Here is a 15,538-nt window from a genome sequence, read left to right on the forward strand (position 1 = left end):
CTCAGTTGTTTTTAACCTTTATACCCCTGATGGAAAATTTTTAGATATCGAAGACCCCCATTAATTTTTTTCGAATATCTTCTTTTTACATCTCATGTTATCATAACCAAATTATAATAATTATTTTATATTACAAATTACATAAGTAGACATAAAAAAACATACACATTTATAAATATATCTTGTCACGTATTGACGTATGTTATGCGTTAAGGTTTCCACGGACACCGGATCATGAGTATCGCGGACCCCCGGGGGCTGCAAACCACAGGTAAATAAATGTTGCAATAGCTGATATTTATAAAAACTGTATTCATTTTATTTTATTTTTTGAAATAATTATTATCAGTTTAATGACAATAAGTTTGAAAATCAATAGTTTACACAAGATAAATATTTTTGTTGTAGACAACATCATTATTATGTCACAATGTGTGTATTTTAAATTAATACTATAAATAATATTAAAAATGTTTTTAAAAGTTTTTTTTTTTTTTTAGTACACCCATAATTTCTTTAAGATTTTTATACGTCGTAATTATTAACATTAACATATACATTTAAATAATTGTATAATATTAGATATTATGTAAAGCTAACTTTAAAATCAACTGTTAGTTATCAATATAAATCAAAAATTTTCATTTATGTGTAAAAACAAATAAAAATGATTAAAATTGATGTTTAAAAAATTATAAATATTGCAATATCCTGAATTCACAAACTATTTTTATTATTCTTATCATAAAACAAAATGTTTAATTTATTATAATAAATATAATATTATCATTTATCAGTATTTCTAAAAAAAAAATACTAATTTTAGTAAATTGTCTTGCTTATTATATACCTATCCATTTGTTATGTACCTAGTAACGCCGTTAAAATTTAAACACGGCAGACGCAATACAACTAGTTTCCAACGGAACTTCTCACTATATAATTACATCATTGCTTTCATCTACCATTCACACACATGCATAATATAATACTTAACACACACATGTCAAAAAATTGTCTATACATAATCCCTTAATAAACCATGGTTCTCTTGGTTCTCTTTTCTCTAGACCAGCGGTTCTCAACCTGTGGTACGTGGCAAGCTCATAAGTGGTACGCCGTACGCGAAAAAAATCTCCCTTTATAAAAAACATATACGTATACATTATTAATAACCAAAAAAAAAAAAAGCAAAAATATGGTCAAGTGGTACGTAAAAATTTTCAAACTGTGTAGGTGGTACGCGAATACGAAAAGGTTGAGAACCGCTGCTCTAGACTGACCAACAATCAAAAGTGAAATAAATTGAAGGTTGAATATACTAGCAGTGGCGTATTTACGGGGGTGGTCCAAGGGTACTGGAAAAAAAAACCGATACATATCTTTACAGTATAGTAAAGTAATAAGTATAGAAATTGGTATTCTGTGTATTCTGATGACGGTTTCCAAGTTACAGTTAAATATAGTGTGTGATAAAGCCATAAAGGCAATAGGTAATATAGTTCTCATAGTTTATATAGGTAAATTATTTAATTATGTATAAACTGTGGACCCCCCGCCAGAAAAATGTTGAAAATACACCACTGCATACTATAGATTACCAATACCTAGTAATACATAATTTTAAAGTTCGTTTTGTTTATTGCAATTGTATTCCATAAGGGAAGTTGGTAACAGTTATAATATTGTGATACGTTTGTATAAAGAACGTATTTTTTGCACTGCTATAATGCTTATAAACACAATAATATAGTATGTATGCATAAGTTTGATAAATTCAATTGTAAAAGATAAATTAAATCTTTATTACATATACGTAATTGTTATTAACATATTTTAATGAACTTATTTTAGTTTACGTTTCACCTATAATTTAATGTTATGACGCGGATTTGTTAAATGTATACTATGTATAATGTTGTTTATGTTTGTATATAATAAGCATTACGTCTGAAATATAAAAATTGTTAAGTTTAAATTAAGTATTAAAAACAAATGATTTAAAAATGCGAATTCGCCCGCAAGCATAACACTGTTAAGTCTTGAAGTAAATTCTTCATTTACAATGATTGGCACGTACAAGCTGTTAAATTCCACAGTTTTAACCCGTATTCATCATGACACTCATGACGATCTTTTTCATTGGCACACATACAACCGCATTCGTGAGGATTATATATTTGTAAAGGTGTGCAGTTCTGCAAATAAATAAATAATACTTATGGTTATGATTAATAAACAATTCACTATATTCTAAAAATGGAAGGAAAATTATTATAAATCATACTTCTTCTTCAATAACACAATCGCACTTCAAATGTTGGTCAACTGTTACTGATTTTCGACCTTTAAATTCCAATTTCCTCGATTCAGGGGACTACTGTATAACCATAACCTAAAAATATTATATGGATGGCCAAAAAAGTGAAACATTCTATAAATTAACAAACTAAACAAAAATTTCAGATTTTTTGTTATACGCATACTTTGAAGCTGAGGGTTTCGATTTTAATTGGTTGACATGCTAATAAATCGTGTCCACAGCAACCTCCACATCGGTTCACTCGGGTACACATTGGATAATAGTATAAACTAACATCATCAATGTCTTTAAGACTAATTGTTCGAAGTCCAATAGAACAACTTGCTGCTTTAGGTATCAACGTTGTTTCTAAACATATAAATTATTAATAATATTTTGTTCTACATTATTTCTTTGAGTATATTAATACAGACTAAAAACTTACTTATTTCCGAGTCACACGAATTACGATCTGAAACACGGAAAGAAAAAAAAAATTTTATTTATTCATTATTATTAATTAATATTAATTTATTTATTAAATAACAAAAAATGTTTATACATTCAAACTTCTTATTAGATTTTATCACATTAAATAACCTACATTGGAAACCTATAGTGGTGTAAAGTTTTTGTGCATCATGCATATTTATGTCTGGCATGAATTTAATAAACAGTTCTGAAACATTTTTTACTTGACTTAATTCCATTATGACATTCAAAGGAATCTGAAAAAAAAATTAACCATAATTAATAAGTCGTATAGGTATATTTTATATATTGTGTTATGAATTCCATGATTAAAATTCTAATCCTCGCTGATAAAAAATAAGTAATACATAAATATTAGTTTAATAATATGAAATTAATTTAAACCGATAATATTTTGCCATAATTGCAATAAGTTAATAAATATTTTACTTACGTTAAGCGTAATTTATGAAATTAATAAAACAATTTAATCGACACTGGTACCCAACTATGTATAACATTTTTAACTTAAATTAATTAACAATAAATTATTTAGCGAGTTAACTCTGGTGGTATTAAATAAAGACAAAAGTAAATCAATATTAATAAAAACTATTGTATTAAAGTATACAATTCATTCCAGTCATATATGCTTATTGCGTTTTTGTTATTAAATCGACTGGTTTGAATTATTTAGTTCATAAATTTATTTATTTTTAGTTAAAAAGTGTCTACTGTAATATTCTGTGTTTCATAGCAAACTTAGATATTATGATACCATTCATTTGTTTTGTATGTACTTAGTCACTTATTAGTTATTTACTACTTATTTGCAAAGCTTAATACCTAACCAGTGTATCTACCAAACTATAATATAGTATATTATGGTCTCATAAAAGTCACGTTTTTATAAAAGCCCAAGGTTATTATACATTTTACTATAAATATTTTTATTTATTTTTTAGAATTTAACCGAGTAGGTACATATAACATTTACATTAAAGTAAATTTAACATGATTGCGTTTAGGTACTATTAATAATATAATACACGTACAGTACATTGTTGTAAAATAGCAAAAATTAAAGACAGTTACTGACTTATATAATCTATAAAAATTAAAAACGGTATTCCTTCAAAGAGAATTGATCAAGGACAATATGATTATACTTCTGTTTGTAACTTTTCATTCTATTCTATCGTTCTTGTGCGGATTTCCTACTTAAAATAGGTTGTACAGGCTTAAGCGCTATTATATATTATTATATAATTCATGTTGTTTGAATTAGAAATGATTACAATAAATAATAGATAGCGATATACTAACAGCACTGTGGTAAGAAAATATTTTCTGGTTGTTAAATAGTGAGGCTAACAAAAATAATAATGTGTTGGGGTTATATTATAATAGTGTATATGACCCGTAGGTTATAAAAAATTGTTATGTCATTAATTATTATCAATGAAAATTTCGTATCAAATTAAAAACTAAATGATTTCTATGAATCTGCTAATTTTTAATTCGGCTTCTATCTTGGTATAGTTACATGATAAGCAGCCCACCCCTTAAATTCGCTGACAACTCGTTACTGTTCACTGATAACAACTTACTGCAGTAATACGTGAGAGTGGCTGATCTAGTTGAATAATTATTTAAAATAGATATATTATTTATAATATCATGTGTATATAAAAAATGCGTTTTTATTCGGAACAGCATCAACAAGTTGATAATAATTAATATACAAAAGATTATATATGTAACATTATTATTAGATAAATCAGCGACAGCGCCATAATATAACATGTTCAGGTACCTACACGGTACAGATAACCTATGACCTATGTGCGAAATAAGTTACATGCAATAATATACTTGCAGAGTTCAAATTTTTTATTTTTTTATTTTTTCCATTAATTGCACTAAAATGTCTAAAAAAAATTTTTCGCTGGGGTGCTAGGGTAACGTTACCCGAAATGACAGTTACTAATAAAATAGATTTTTAATTGTTGTTGTATTAATTAAAAATTGATTTTTGTACAGGAAATATTTGGTATGATTTCTGGAAATCATTGGCACAAATATTGGATAAAAGCTATAAACAGTCCAGTTAATGGTAAAACAAAAATTCAAATTCAAACATTGGGGTGTCAGGGTATATGGTATATATATACCTATTTTATTATCACGATTGACGAGACGGCATGTAAAAGAAAAACTTCTATTTACTTCCCGCGAATGTCCGGCGTCATCCGCGACGGTGGATTTGGCGAAGGTGAAGACGGACAGTGACAAATAGACAACGGACAGCGCGTAAACAGCCAACATAATTGCAAGTTGTTAATCTGTAATAAGACGGTTTTAAGTGAATCTCAAGCGTCCGTTCTGCAATCGCGACGACGTGCAAATGAACGACGGTGAACAGAGGATACAGCGTGGGTATAACCGACATCGTGTTTAATCAGTTATGTAGTAGCTGTTACAGTCACTCCTGCGTAAGTATATTACATAGTAACATAATTCAATAAAAAAAAGACGAGTGACTTTTTATTATTTTTTTTCCCAACCACAATATTTCGGTAAACATCGTATCAAACAATATTAAAGATGTATCTTTAAATACGTACTAACAAATTTTAACTAAATAATTATTGTTTTACCACCCCAAACAAAAATAGACATAACTAATGATATAAAATAAAATTGTAAATCATTTTTATTAAAATATACAGTTAAATTAAACCATGTTTGTCATTGATTAACGAATAACATTTACCAAAATGTTAGATTTTCAATAAACGTTTAAAAAATGTATGAAAAACGTTGAGTGGAAATTAACAACTTAAAATCTTTATAAAAACCATTATGCACAATATATGTATGCTCAACATGTTTAAAATTCTATAATATCAACTTAACATAAAGAACATATACATTTTAAAATTATAGTCATAGATATTGAGAATTGTTTGAATTTTTAATAAAAAATATTTTTTTTAGTTAAAATTATTTAAACAAATTTTGTTAAAATGTATACTTTAATAATAAAAAAAAGTTTTCCTAAAATATATATTTGACAGTTTTTAATTTTTGTAAATACAACCAATGAAGAATTTTGTACTGCGTATTCAAGTTTTTTAACTGAGCATAATTTTTTTTTTACAATACAATAAAAAATACAGTAAAAACACTTGGATTTTCAAATGTCTATAATTAACTTAAAAATTAGTCTTAACATTTTGGAATTTAACTATATAATGAAAATAATATTACGTATTAATAATTGAATTTTCCAAATTATTTGAGAATAAATCATTATTATGAATTTGAATTCCCAAATGTCGTCAAAATTTAAATTTCTAATAATTTTAAAAATGGGCAGGACCCGTTTTGCCCTGGTACCTGTTTCGCCCAAATTTTGTTTTTTTATGGTTCCCGTTTCGCCCAGAGTAGTTTAGACCGATTTAAAATTAAGTTGGTAATGATTATAATATTTGAGTATCATTTAGCGTTATCCAAAAAACACCATGAGGAGGTGATACTCTTTGTTTTCCAATTTTTTTTTTCACAAAAGTGGTATATTTAAATAATTTAAAATTTAGTCTACAATATTTATAAAAACATCATTAAAAAATCAAATTTATCTTATTATAAAAATTTATACATATAATAAAATCGATTTTAATCGTTTAAAATATATTTTACACTTTAAAGTTAATTTTTAAAATTATAACACATACTTTTAATGAATTCATAGTGAATAATTATCGGTATCTCGTTATTTGTTTCTGATTGTGTACTAGTCTTTAAATTATATTTGCATCTTATTTTGATGTCTGGTATTTCAACGCATTTATGTATATATCTGTTTGGACTAAATTTCTCAAAATTTCCCTTTATAGATTGATCGATTTCAATTCGATAACGACTGGATTTCTTATGTGTTATCTGCTATCGATTTTACATATTATTATTTATAAACGATATTTACTTTGATTTAATTTTCCTAAATTAATTACCCGTAATTTTATTACTATAGATTTTATAACGTTCAATAAAATATAATATTTGACTGAACTATTGCCAACTTAATTTTAAATTGATCTAAGCTACTCTAGGCGAAACGGGAATCATATAAAAACAAAATTTGGGCGAAACGGGCTACGTCCGTAAAAATTATGTCTCAAGACTTTTTTTTGAATTCCAGTAAAGAAATTTGTATATAATTATAATTTTTCAACACACAAACAAACAAAATTGTATCTTAAAAAAGTCAAATAAAAACTAATAAAAAAGAGTCGAACATTATTTCAAATGTCTAAAAATAGTTTTATAATAATCTAAATTATGGTTAAAATAAAATAAACTTGTCTAAAAAATTTAAATATATAGGTATGACAAAAATTAAGTCTTAATCAAGTCAAAAAAAATTACTGTTCTTACCTTCAGAGTAATTTTAAAAAGGTAAAAAGGTACTCGCTCTTCGGATACAATTTAAAAAATACATATTAATGTAAAACCAAGGATATTACAAAATATCATATTGTAAAACCAGCATATTAATTTGTTCCACTTAGTACCTAAAATAATGTTTTATAGTTTGATCAGGTTTTCTATTCTGATATTTTGTAATCATGCAAAATTATAATATCAAACTTGTACATTACATAATACAGACACATTCATAATAAAACACATAAAACGCATTCAAACTGTGAAAAATTATTTGTTATCATTTCTCTTTTTATAAATTCTTATGTTTTATTTGCTATTTATTTATGCTTTAAAATATGATCTCTAACCATAAATATGTTTTGAATAAACACTAGTTTTAAGAATTAAAATTATGGTTAAAAAATAATTTTATCATATTCCTATAAATCTCTAACCATAATGTCTGAAATGTAACAAAAATATTATCCAATAAATATTTTCTTAAAACATTTTCTCAAATTAAAAATTTACTGATTAACATTCGTTTATAAATTACAATCATCTTTGATGTCTTTCAAACAAACTAACATTTTACTCTTAACAATAATATAGGTATAGTGTATGCAACATTTCAACATAATACTTTAATAGTCTTAAATAATATAAATAACAGAACGATCAGTGCTGTATGATTATTGTATAATGTACTGTAATGATAGAGAAAATGGTGGTAAGTTAATCAGGGACTATTACATATTTCTAAATCATTACTTGTCATATAATAAATTATAACTTGATGATATTACCTCTCTGATTCCTGTGTCGACTTGCTTGTTGTAATCGCACCTCGTATTCAAGATATAACGTGATGTGATTGATTTATATAATAAAATAATTACACCATTTTTCCTTAAATTAACTATTTATTTATATTTAACTTTATTTTACAAACACATGAATTATATTTTAACAAATGTTTTACAATTAAATAATTGTATACGCCTTTTATATAACGATCTGCGTAGTCTTTTACACTCGCTTATGAATCCTTATACAAAAAGACGGCAACAACACACAGCGCCCTGACGGCGACTACCAGTCTCCTTATACATATAATTCTTGTACAGATAAGAGTGTGTGCAAGTGTATATGTGCATATGTGTGAGTTTTATCTTATATTTAAAGCTATCAATTATTATAATTATTATACATATGTTATTATTACAATTATTATATATATTATTGTATTTTATTGAATATTATTTATTATACATTTAAAATTTAAGATATATTATGATGGCTAAGCGCACATCATTACAATACAATGTACATAATTGGTATGCTTTTTTGGAGAATTGAGTTCATGAAACTACTAATGAATATTTGTTTCTGTTCAAATGAGTACCAGTATTTTCTTTTCTTATTCTTATAGGCTCACATCTGAAATATATAAAATAATTATAACATAAATATTTATATCTGTATTATATTTATTTAAACTGTTAACAAATCACCGGCAAGTATAATTATCAAATTCAAATCCTGAAGTGCATTCTTTAATTTTGCGACATTCACATTTGCATGTCGTAGAGTTCCATTGCTTTAATTCACCGTTGCACTTTTTTTCATCATCTTTATTGCTGCACTCACATCGGCAGTCTTTGCGATTATACACCTGCAATGGACTACAGTTCTGTAGAAAAAAATAATAAATATGTCATTATTAGACAAAAATTATGAAAATAAAAGGAAAACTAATTATTAATCACACCTCTTCTTTAACGACACATTTACACTTGCACTTCAAATGTCGCTCAATTGACACTGTTTTTCTACCTTTGAATTCGAAATTTCCTGCTCTGTTGTACTGCGATACAAATACCTATAAGAGATTAAACTACTTTTAAAAGTTTCAAATAAACAGACATTTCATAATTACATACTTCTAAGTGGAGTTTCTCGATTTTAGTTGGTTGACAAGCCAATACATCGTGACTGCAACAACCTCCTCCGCATCGGTCAACCCGTGTGCACGAAGGAAAATAATATAAACTTCGATCATCGATATCTTTAAGACTCACTGTTTGACTTTCAATAGAACAACTAGCCGTCTTAGGTATAAATGCTGCTTCTACATAATGTATACACATAATTTTTAATTTATACAAAGTGTAATAGATAGAACTGACTTTTAAAATAACTTTTGTTCTTATTAATATTTTTTTTATTTTTTTTTTTCGTTTATTATTAAGAGACACTTGCGCTACACGTACAATATAAAAAAAAATGTTTTTTTTATTTTTTAATATTAAAAATAAAAATTCAAAATAGCCAATTTGTAAATTTAATTAAAAGAAAAATTTTGATCTAAATCAAAAAAAAAATAGTTTATTTTTTAGAATATTTTAAAATATCGATATTTTTTTGCATAAATTAATTTGGAGCGTTATAACTTCTTTCAAAATATTATTTTTGTAAATTTCCTGAAATGAGTATATTTCTTAATTATATAATTTTCACAATTTTTGTTGTACGTTTAATTAGTATTATTTTATTTTATTTTTTTTTTTGATCAGTTCTATCTGATATATCTTGTATATAATTATATATATATATATACATTATTCAATTAATAAAAATTATTATAAGTATTAAAGTATTTCTTTTGTTATTGAACTAGACATCATACTTCTTTCCAAAATCATCGTAGTAGGATCTGAAAAAAGAACATTTAATGATTATATTAAAATATAATATAATATTATTATTTAGTATTTTTTTTTTTTTTTACTATTAAATATTTTACATTTATTAAAAAATATTAATTCATAAAATTTAAAATATATTTTATTTTGGATAGCTAACAATTTAACTAAATAATGTATTTATTTTAATATTAAATATATTGTTGCTTATTATAAATAAAACCTATTATTGTTATTTCTTAAATATAGGTAATAGTATTTTATTAAAATAGTTATTATAATTGTATAGATTAATTTAGAGGTTCATTCTAAGTATAGATAGCATCATTAAAATGGAAAAATAATTTCAGTATATTATATTGATTTATTCTTTATGTAGTTATGTAGTATTCATTTTTATTTTATAAATTTTTAATAAGTAATCAACTTTGAAAACCTGTTGTGATAAAACGTCTTTGAGCTTCATCCATATTAGTATCTGGCATAAATTTAGTAAATAAATCTGAAACATTTGTCACCTGGTTCAGTTCCATTATAACATTCAATGGAATCTAAAACACAATAATATGTATTTTAAGAAAAAAGCTAAGTATAAAAATTACATAATAAATGGTTTTAATTTAATAAATAAATAGAATAAATCAACCAAAATGCCCAAAATTCAAAATTTACTTTAAATTCAATATCTTCTGTACCGAACTTGAGATACTGTATAATATATATTATCAGTACACAATCTAAATCCAGAACTTAACAAATAAAATAAAAATTATAAGTTTTCTAAAAAAGCTATTTTGTTTTATAACATTTTAATTAAAAATTGTAATTATTTAATATTTTAATAATACATTTTAAGTAGGTACAAGCAATACAAAAAACCTTTATTTAAAAATGTATTAATCCCATGTAATGGCCATAAAGCAAAAGTTGTGTTTCAAGATCGGTAGAAACATATGAAAATAAATTAAACATTATTTAAATACTTAATATTAATATATATATAATATATATATATATATATATATATGTATTATATATTATTGTACAAATGCAACATTATGTATCGTGTATGACACATGGGAGTTAGGTTGTTATGAAAGTACAAGATGTAAATTGTATTATTAGTAGGTATAGTACTATTATTTTGCTTTTAGATTCTAAACAAGTATACAAAACATTTATTAAAGATAATTTATTTAAATGTGTACTAAACGATATTGCATTATATTATATTGTTATAAAATCAAAATAGTGACGGATAGTAACTAATTTTGTATGACCTGCAAAATCTTCATCCGTCTAAGAATGCATCAAGGGCAATATGATTATTTTAAACTCATCACTCTATTTTATAACTCTTACTCTAACTTCCTACTTAAAAAGTAGGTACTACAGGCTTATTTATAATGTTTGATATTATTTATTATTCATATCATTCGTATTATATTCTTAATATCATCAAAATATATCAAAGTAAATTAAAGTTAATAAATATCATAATTATTATAGTTTAGAGTGAGCATAACTGAACTTATTAAACACGGTTAATGTGTATAAAAAATACAATATAATATATTTTCGTTTAAATATTAGCTTAAAAAAAAAAATTATAATTTATAAAATTTGTTTTTGTAACATATAATTTGTATAAGATCATAACAAACGATGATCCAGCGGTAACTAGGATCACCAAGTGTACATAAACATAACTCCTGAGAAAATAAATAAATAAGTTTTTAGGGAGATTGAAAAAAATCTATTTTTAGTTAAATACTTAACTGCGCAAAATAATTTAAAACCATACCCCAATACCAAAATGTGCATCCAATTTAAATAAACTTTATAATAATTTTCTTCAAACGTCTTATCTATAGTTAACTCGAATTTAATAATATCCGTAAGTCAATGGAAAAACCACTATTAGTAACTACTGATGATTTAATTTTAATCCTAAAATGACTAACCAAATGTTCTAACAAATAAGTGAAATATAAAATCCATTAAGGTCATCAATAAGTAGACCATATGCGTGTGGTTACCTAAATAGGTATTTACAAATAGTTATAAAAAATCAGACCAATAGTCAATAAAATTGTAATTGATAGATAATTAATACATTAATATTACCAAGAAACATTACCTTGTAAACAACTGAAACATATCAATTAATTTAATGTATTAAATATGAAAGAATGTTATTAGATTTTCCTGAATCAATTTGATTATAATCTACCATTTACATATTAATAGTGTAACGGTCAATGTTAATACTTTAGAGCCTTAGGTATGCATATAGTAGGCATGTTTTTATGAGCACGATACGATTAGGTGTGGTCCTTATCGGCGGTACCTTTTAAAGCGTACGATTGCGCGTAGTCCTTATCAGCGGTACCTTTTAAAGCGTACGATTGCGCGCGCTATATTATTTTTACTTTTAAGCAACGTTGCCAAATATATAGGTCCATTGATCCATGATATATCCGTACGATACTATAGTAGATAAACTTAAAAATACTTATATTAATGTATGAAAATATTTAATTAGTATATGCGAAAAACAATCACTATTTTTTTAAAATTAAAATACTACACATTAACTTTGAAATTGATGCTATTGGAGCAATAAAAGAAGTTTTCCGGCTGGAAACATGCTGTTTTTCACCGATATTTGTTGTTTTAACTACCCTTATGGAAACTCAGGCAGAAACAATTATTATAAACCATTTCCAAACGAATAATTTTATTAAACCAAAAACGAAGAAAGAATTAAGGAAAATCGAAAATCTGAAAATTGAACACAAACATTATTTAAATAATAAAACACCAAAAAATTTACTTAAGTACCTATTTGGCTATAGTTGGAAATAGGTATCGGGGCTTTAAAATTATAAAATTTAAATGTTGAATTATTATATTTTTTATTTTGTATTATTTAAGTAAATTTAATGATAGTTTTTTTTTTTAAATAACATTTTTTTTAATATTATATCATTCTTAGTTTCTGAATTAATGTATTAGTATCTGTATTTAAATATTAAAAATAATAATAAATTTGGCAACGTCGTATCCAATTTCACGTGCAATCGTACGCCTTTGGGTAATTAAAATTTTGTATTTTGTTATTCTGGCACTGCGCGCAATCGTATACCTAAAAGGATATAACGCGTGCAATCGTACTACGCTGGTTTTTATAATTATTTTTTAATAAAATGTACAATTATTTATACATGTAAACAAATAGATATTAGATAATAATTAGTAATTTATATATAACATAGTATTTTCATTACCTATACTGACAACTAATTGTGAACGGCGTCATTCTGACAAATTAAATAATGCCAGTTAATTTACACTGTTTTTTTTCATTAAATACCTATTTACTACACATCTTTTAAATACATTTTTAAAATTTTGGTGATTTTAATCAAATATTAAATACAAATCTAAAATTATTTATAATAAAAATAACTATTTTATTTTTTATAACCAACTACAACCAAAAAAATATTCGGTTTTGCCAACAAATGCTTGTATGATCCCGTCTTTAAAATACAAAATTTAAAAATTACATTCGAGATGCATATCTTCGAGTATAATATTAAGTATTAACTATAGACCAAATTTAAAAACCATTATTGTGATAGACTTGGCTGTGGATTATATACACACAATAGTACAATACACATTGATTTTATAAATAAATTGATAATATTTCAATACTTCTAAATGCATCATTTTTATTTTATTCAACCACATTTCATGTAATCTGTACTTTTGCATATGATTTATGTTATCTATACGATCGAAATGTTATCTATACGAAATCTATACGATTTTTTTTTTGTTTTTCGTTATTTCACTGACCCATCGTGTAGTTATTTTAAAATAGTTATTAGGATTAGTTCAATTTTTATAAAAATTAGTTGATGGTAAAATAATTGATTTTCTAAACAATTATACCTTTTACATATAATATGTATATGTATAGTGTTAACTTGTTTAATGTATAAAAAAAAACGAATTTAATCTGCTATAAATTATCTCCCCATAAGGGTATAGATCATACAAAACAATAAAACATGCAATTTAAATCAGATATCCAAACAAACGAGATATTAAATTATCCTTTTTTTCTTGCTATCTAATATTTCTGATTTCAAAAAATGCGTATTTTATCTGTTCAATCTATATGGACGACATTATGATTTCTTATACGCAGTACACCCTCATCGTTTATCGTTATATTTGGTATAATAATTAATTTTTTATTGTCTCGGTTCACGTTACACGAACGGTATAAAACAAAATGGAAATGATGATAATATTATATTTAAAGCAGACGGCCTATATTATTTACCTCTGTGGTATTCGCGATTAGGGCTGCAGTTGACGAGGATTGTCCGGTGCAGCAGTGTTCACCGCTGTTACTGCTGGTGGTGGTGTGGTACCGCAGAACGTGGTCTCCGTCATACTGCACCGAATGATCGTTGGAACCGTGTTTTGCGGCGGCGGCGGCGAACAGCAACCAACAGCTGATGGCGGCGACCAGCGCACCTGCGACCATTGTGCTTGTCGTGAACGGTGCCCGTGTAGCGTATACCGCAAGTCGGTGTCGCGTTATCCGTCCTGTCGCAAAGTCGGCGTGCGTGTGAAGACGCATCACTGTGTCGGTGCTGATGCAGGTGCGTTAACGGCCGTTCGTCCCACCACCCACCGGGCACCCGGCGAAATTGTGGGGGTCCCGTTCCGAGTCGTTTGCAGCGCGATCAGCGCCGTAGACCGTTTTGCGCACCTTTTACAGAGGAGATGATGACGTCGTGCTTTTCAATATTATATATCAACGATTACTGCAACACGCGAGATCGACTGTGAAACGTCACCGGTATTAAGTTAAGTCAGGTTGGGTTGGGTATAGTCACCGACTGTGTCATTCTGTATATATTATCGTGATAAAGAACACAGTGAAATAACATATTTTGGATGCAGATAGTATTATAGGGACGCAAGGACGGATTCACAAAGAAGATGAAAATGGAGGGGGTAATCATCCTTGTACGAAGTACAAACATTTTTTACATTACGTACATTTTTAAATATTAAATTAGTACAAAATCCATCGTTCATGCTTATTATTAAATTATTATTTAGGGATCCGAGCATGACCGAGTTATTCTTTAGTAAAACATTTATTCTTTTCATTTAATTTTTAACTTTAAAAGTACACTTGAGACCAGATTTTAAATTATTTAGATTTTTATACTAAAATTATATTTTGTGTTTATGCACTCTTTTTTTTTCAAAAGAGATCAAATTGTTTTATTGTAAATTATTAAGTGGAAGTTTTTTTTTTTTTTTAATTTATGTATATTAAATAAAAATTCAAACAAGTAGTTTAAAGTTATTAAAATATATTTGAAAAAAAAGTTAACAAAAAATAAATAAAATATAAAATAAGTATATACAGAAAATACTATGTAAAATATACTAAGACCTAAGAATAATAGTTCTTCAAATATTTTTTTTTATTAATTGCGACTATCATATGAAAATATTAAGAAAAAATAATAGTTTTGCTTTTTGAAGTTGTAAGATTTGCATGTATTTCTATATGCTTCCACCATAT

The 15,538-nt window shown here is 25.9% G+C and overlaps 2 protein-coding genes across 2 annotated transcripts; both read right to left on the minus strand.

Annotated features, from left to right (window-relative positions):
* Window positions 1-496: 496 nt before the first annotated feature.
* Window positions 497-5,125, minus strand: LOC114129846 (platelet-derived growth factor C-like). Its single transcript, XM_027994693.2, is given in 6 exon segments — window positions 497-2,198; window positions 2,288-2,395; window positions 2,487-2,671; window positions 2,748-2,774; window positions 2,907-3,030; window positions 5,003-5,125. Coding segments are annotated over 6 exon segments (681 nt in total). The 5' UTR covers window positions 5,102-5,125; the 3' UTR covers window positions 497-2,060.
* A 2,985-nt stretch (window positions 5,126-8,110) lies between these two features.
* Window positions 8,111-14,739, minus strand: LOC114129845 (uncharacterized). The gene is made up of 7 exons (XM_027994692.2): window positions 14,273-14,739; window positions 10,349-10,463; window positions 9,897-9,923; window positions 9,151-9,338; window positions 8,979-9,089; window positions 8,722-8,900; window positions 8,111-8,647 (listed from the first exon to the last, which is right to left on the minus strand). The coding sequence occupies exons 1-7, from the start codon at window positions 14,573-14,575 to the stop codon at window positions 8,569-8,571; spliced, it is 1,002 nt and encodes a 333-aa protein (XP_027850493.1). The 5' UTR covers window positions 14,576-14,739; the 3' UTR covers window positions 8,111-8,568.
* Between the last annotated feature and the right edge of the window lie 799 nt (window positions 14,740-15,538).

This window comes from Aphis gossypii, chromosome 1 (genome assembly GCF_020184175.1).
Source record: "Aphis gossypii isolate Hap1 chromosome 1, ASM2018417v2, whole genome shotgun sequence".
NCBI classification, from domain to species: Eukaryota; Metazoa; Arthropoda; class Insecta; order Hemiptera; family Aphididae; genus Aphis; species Aphis gossypii.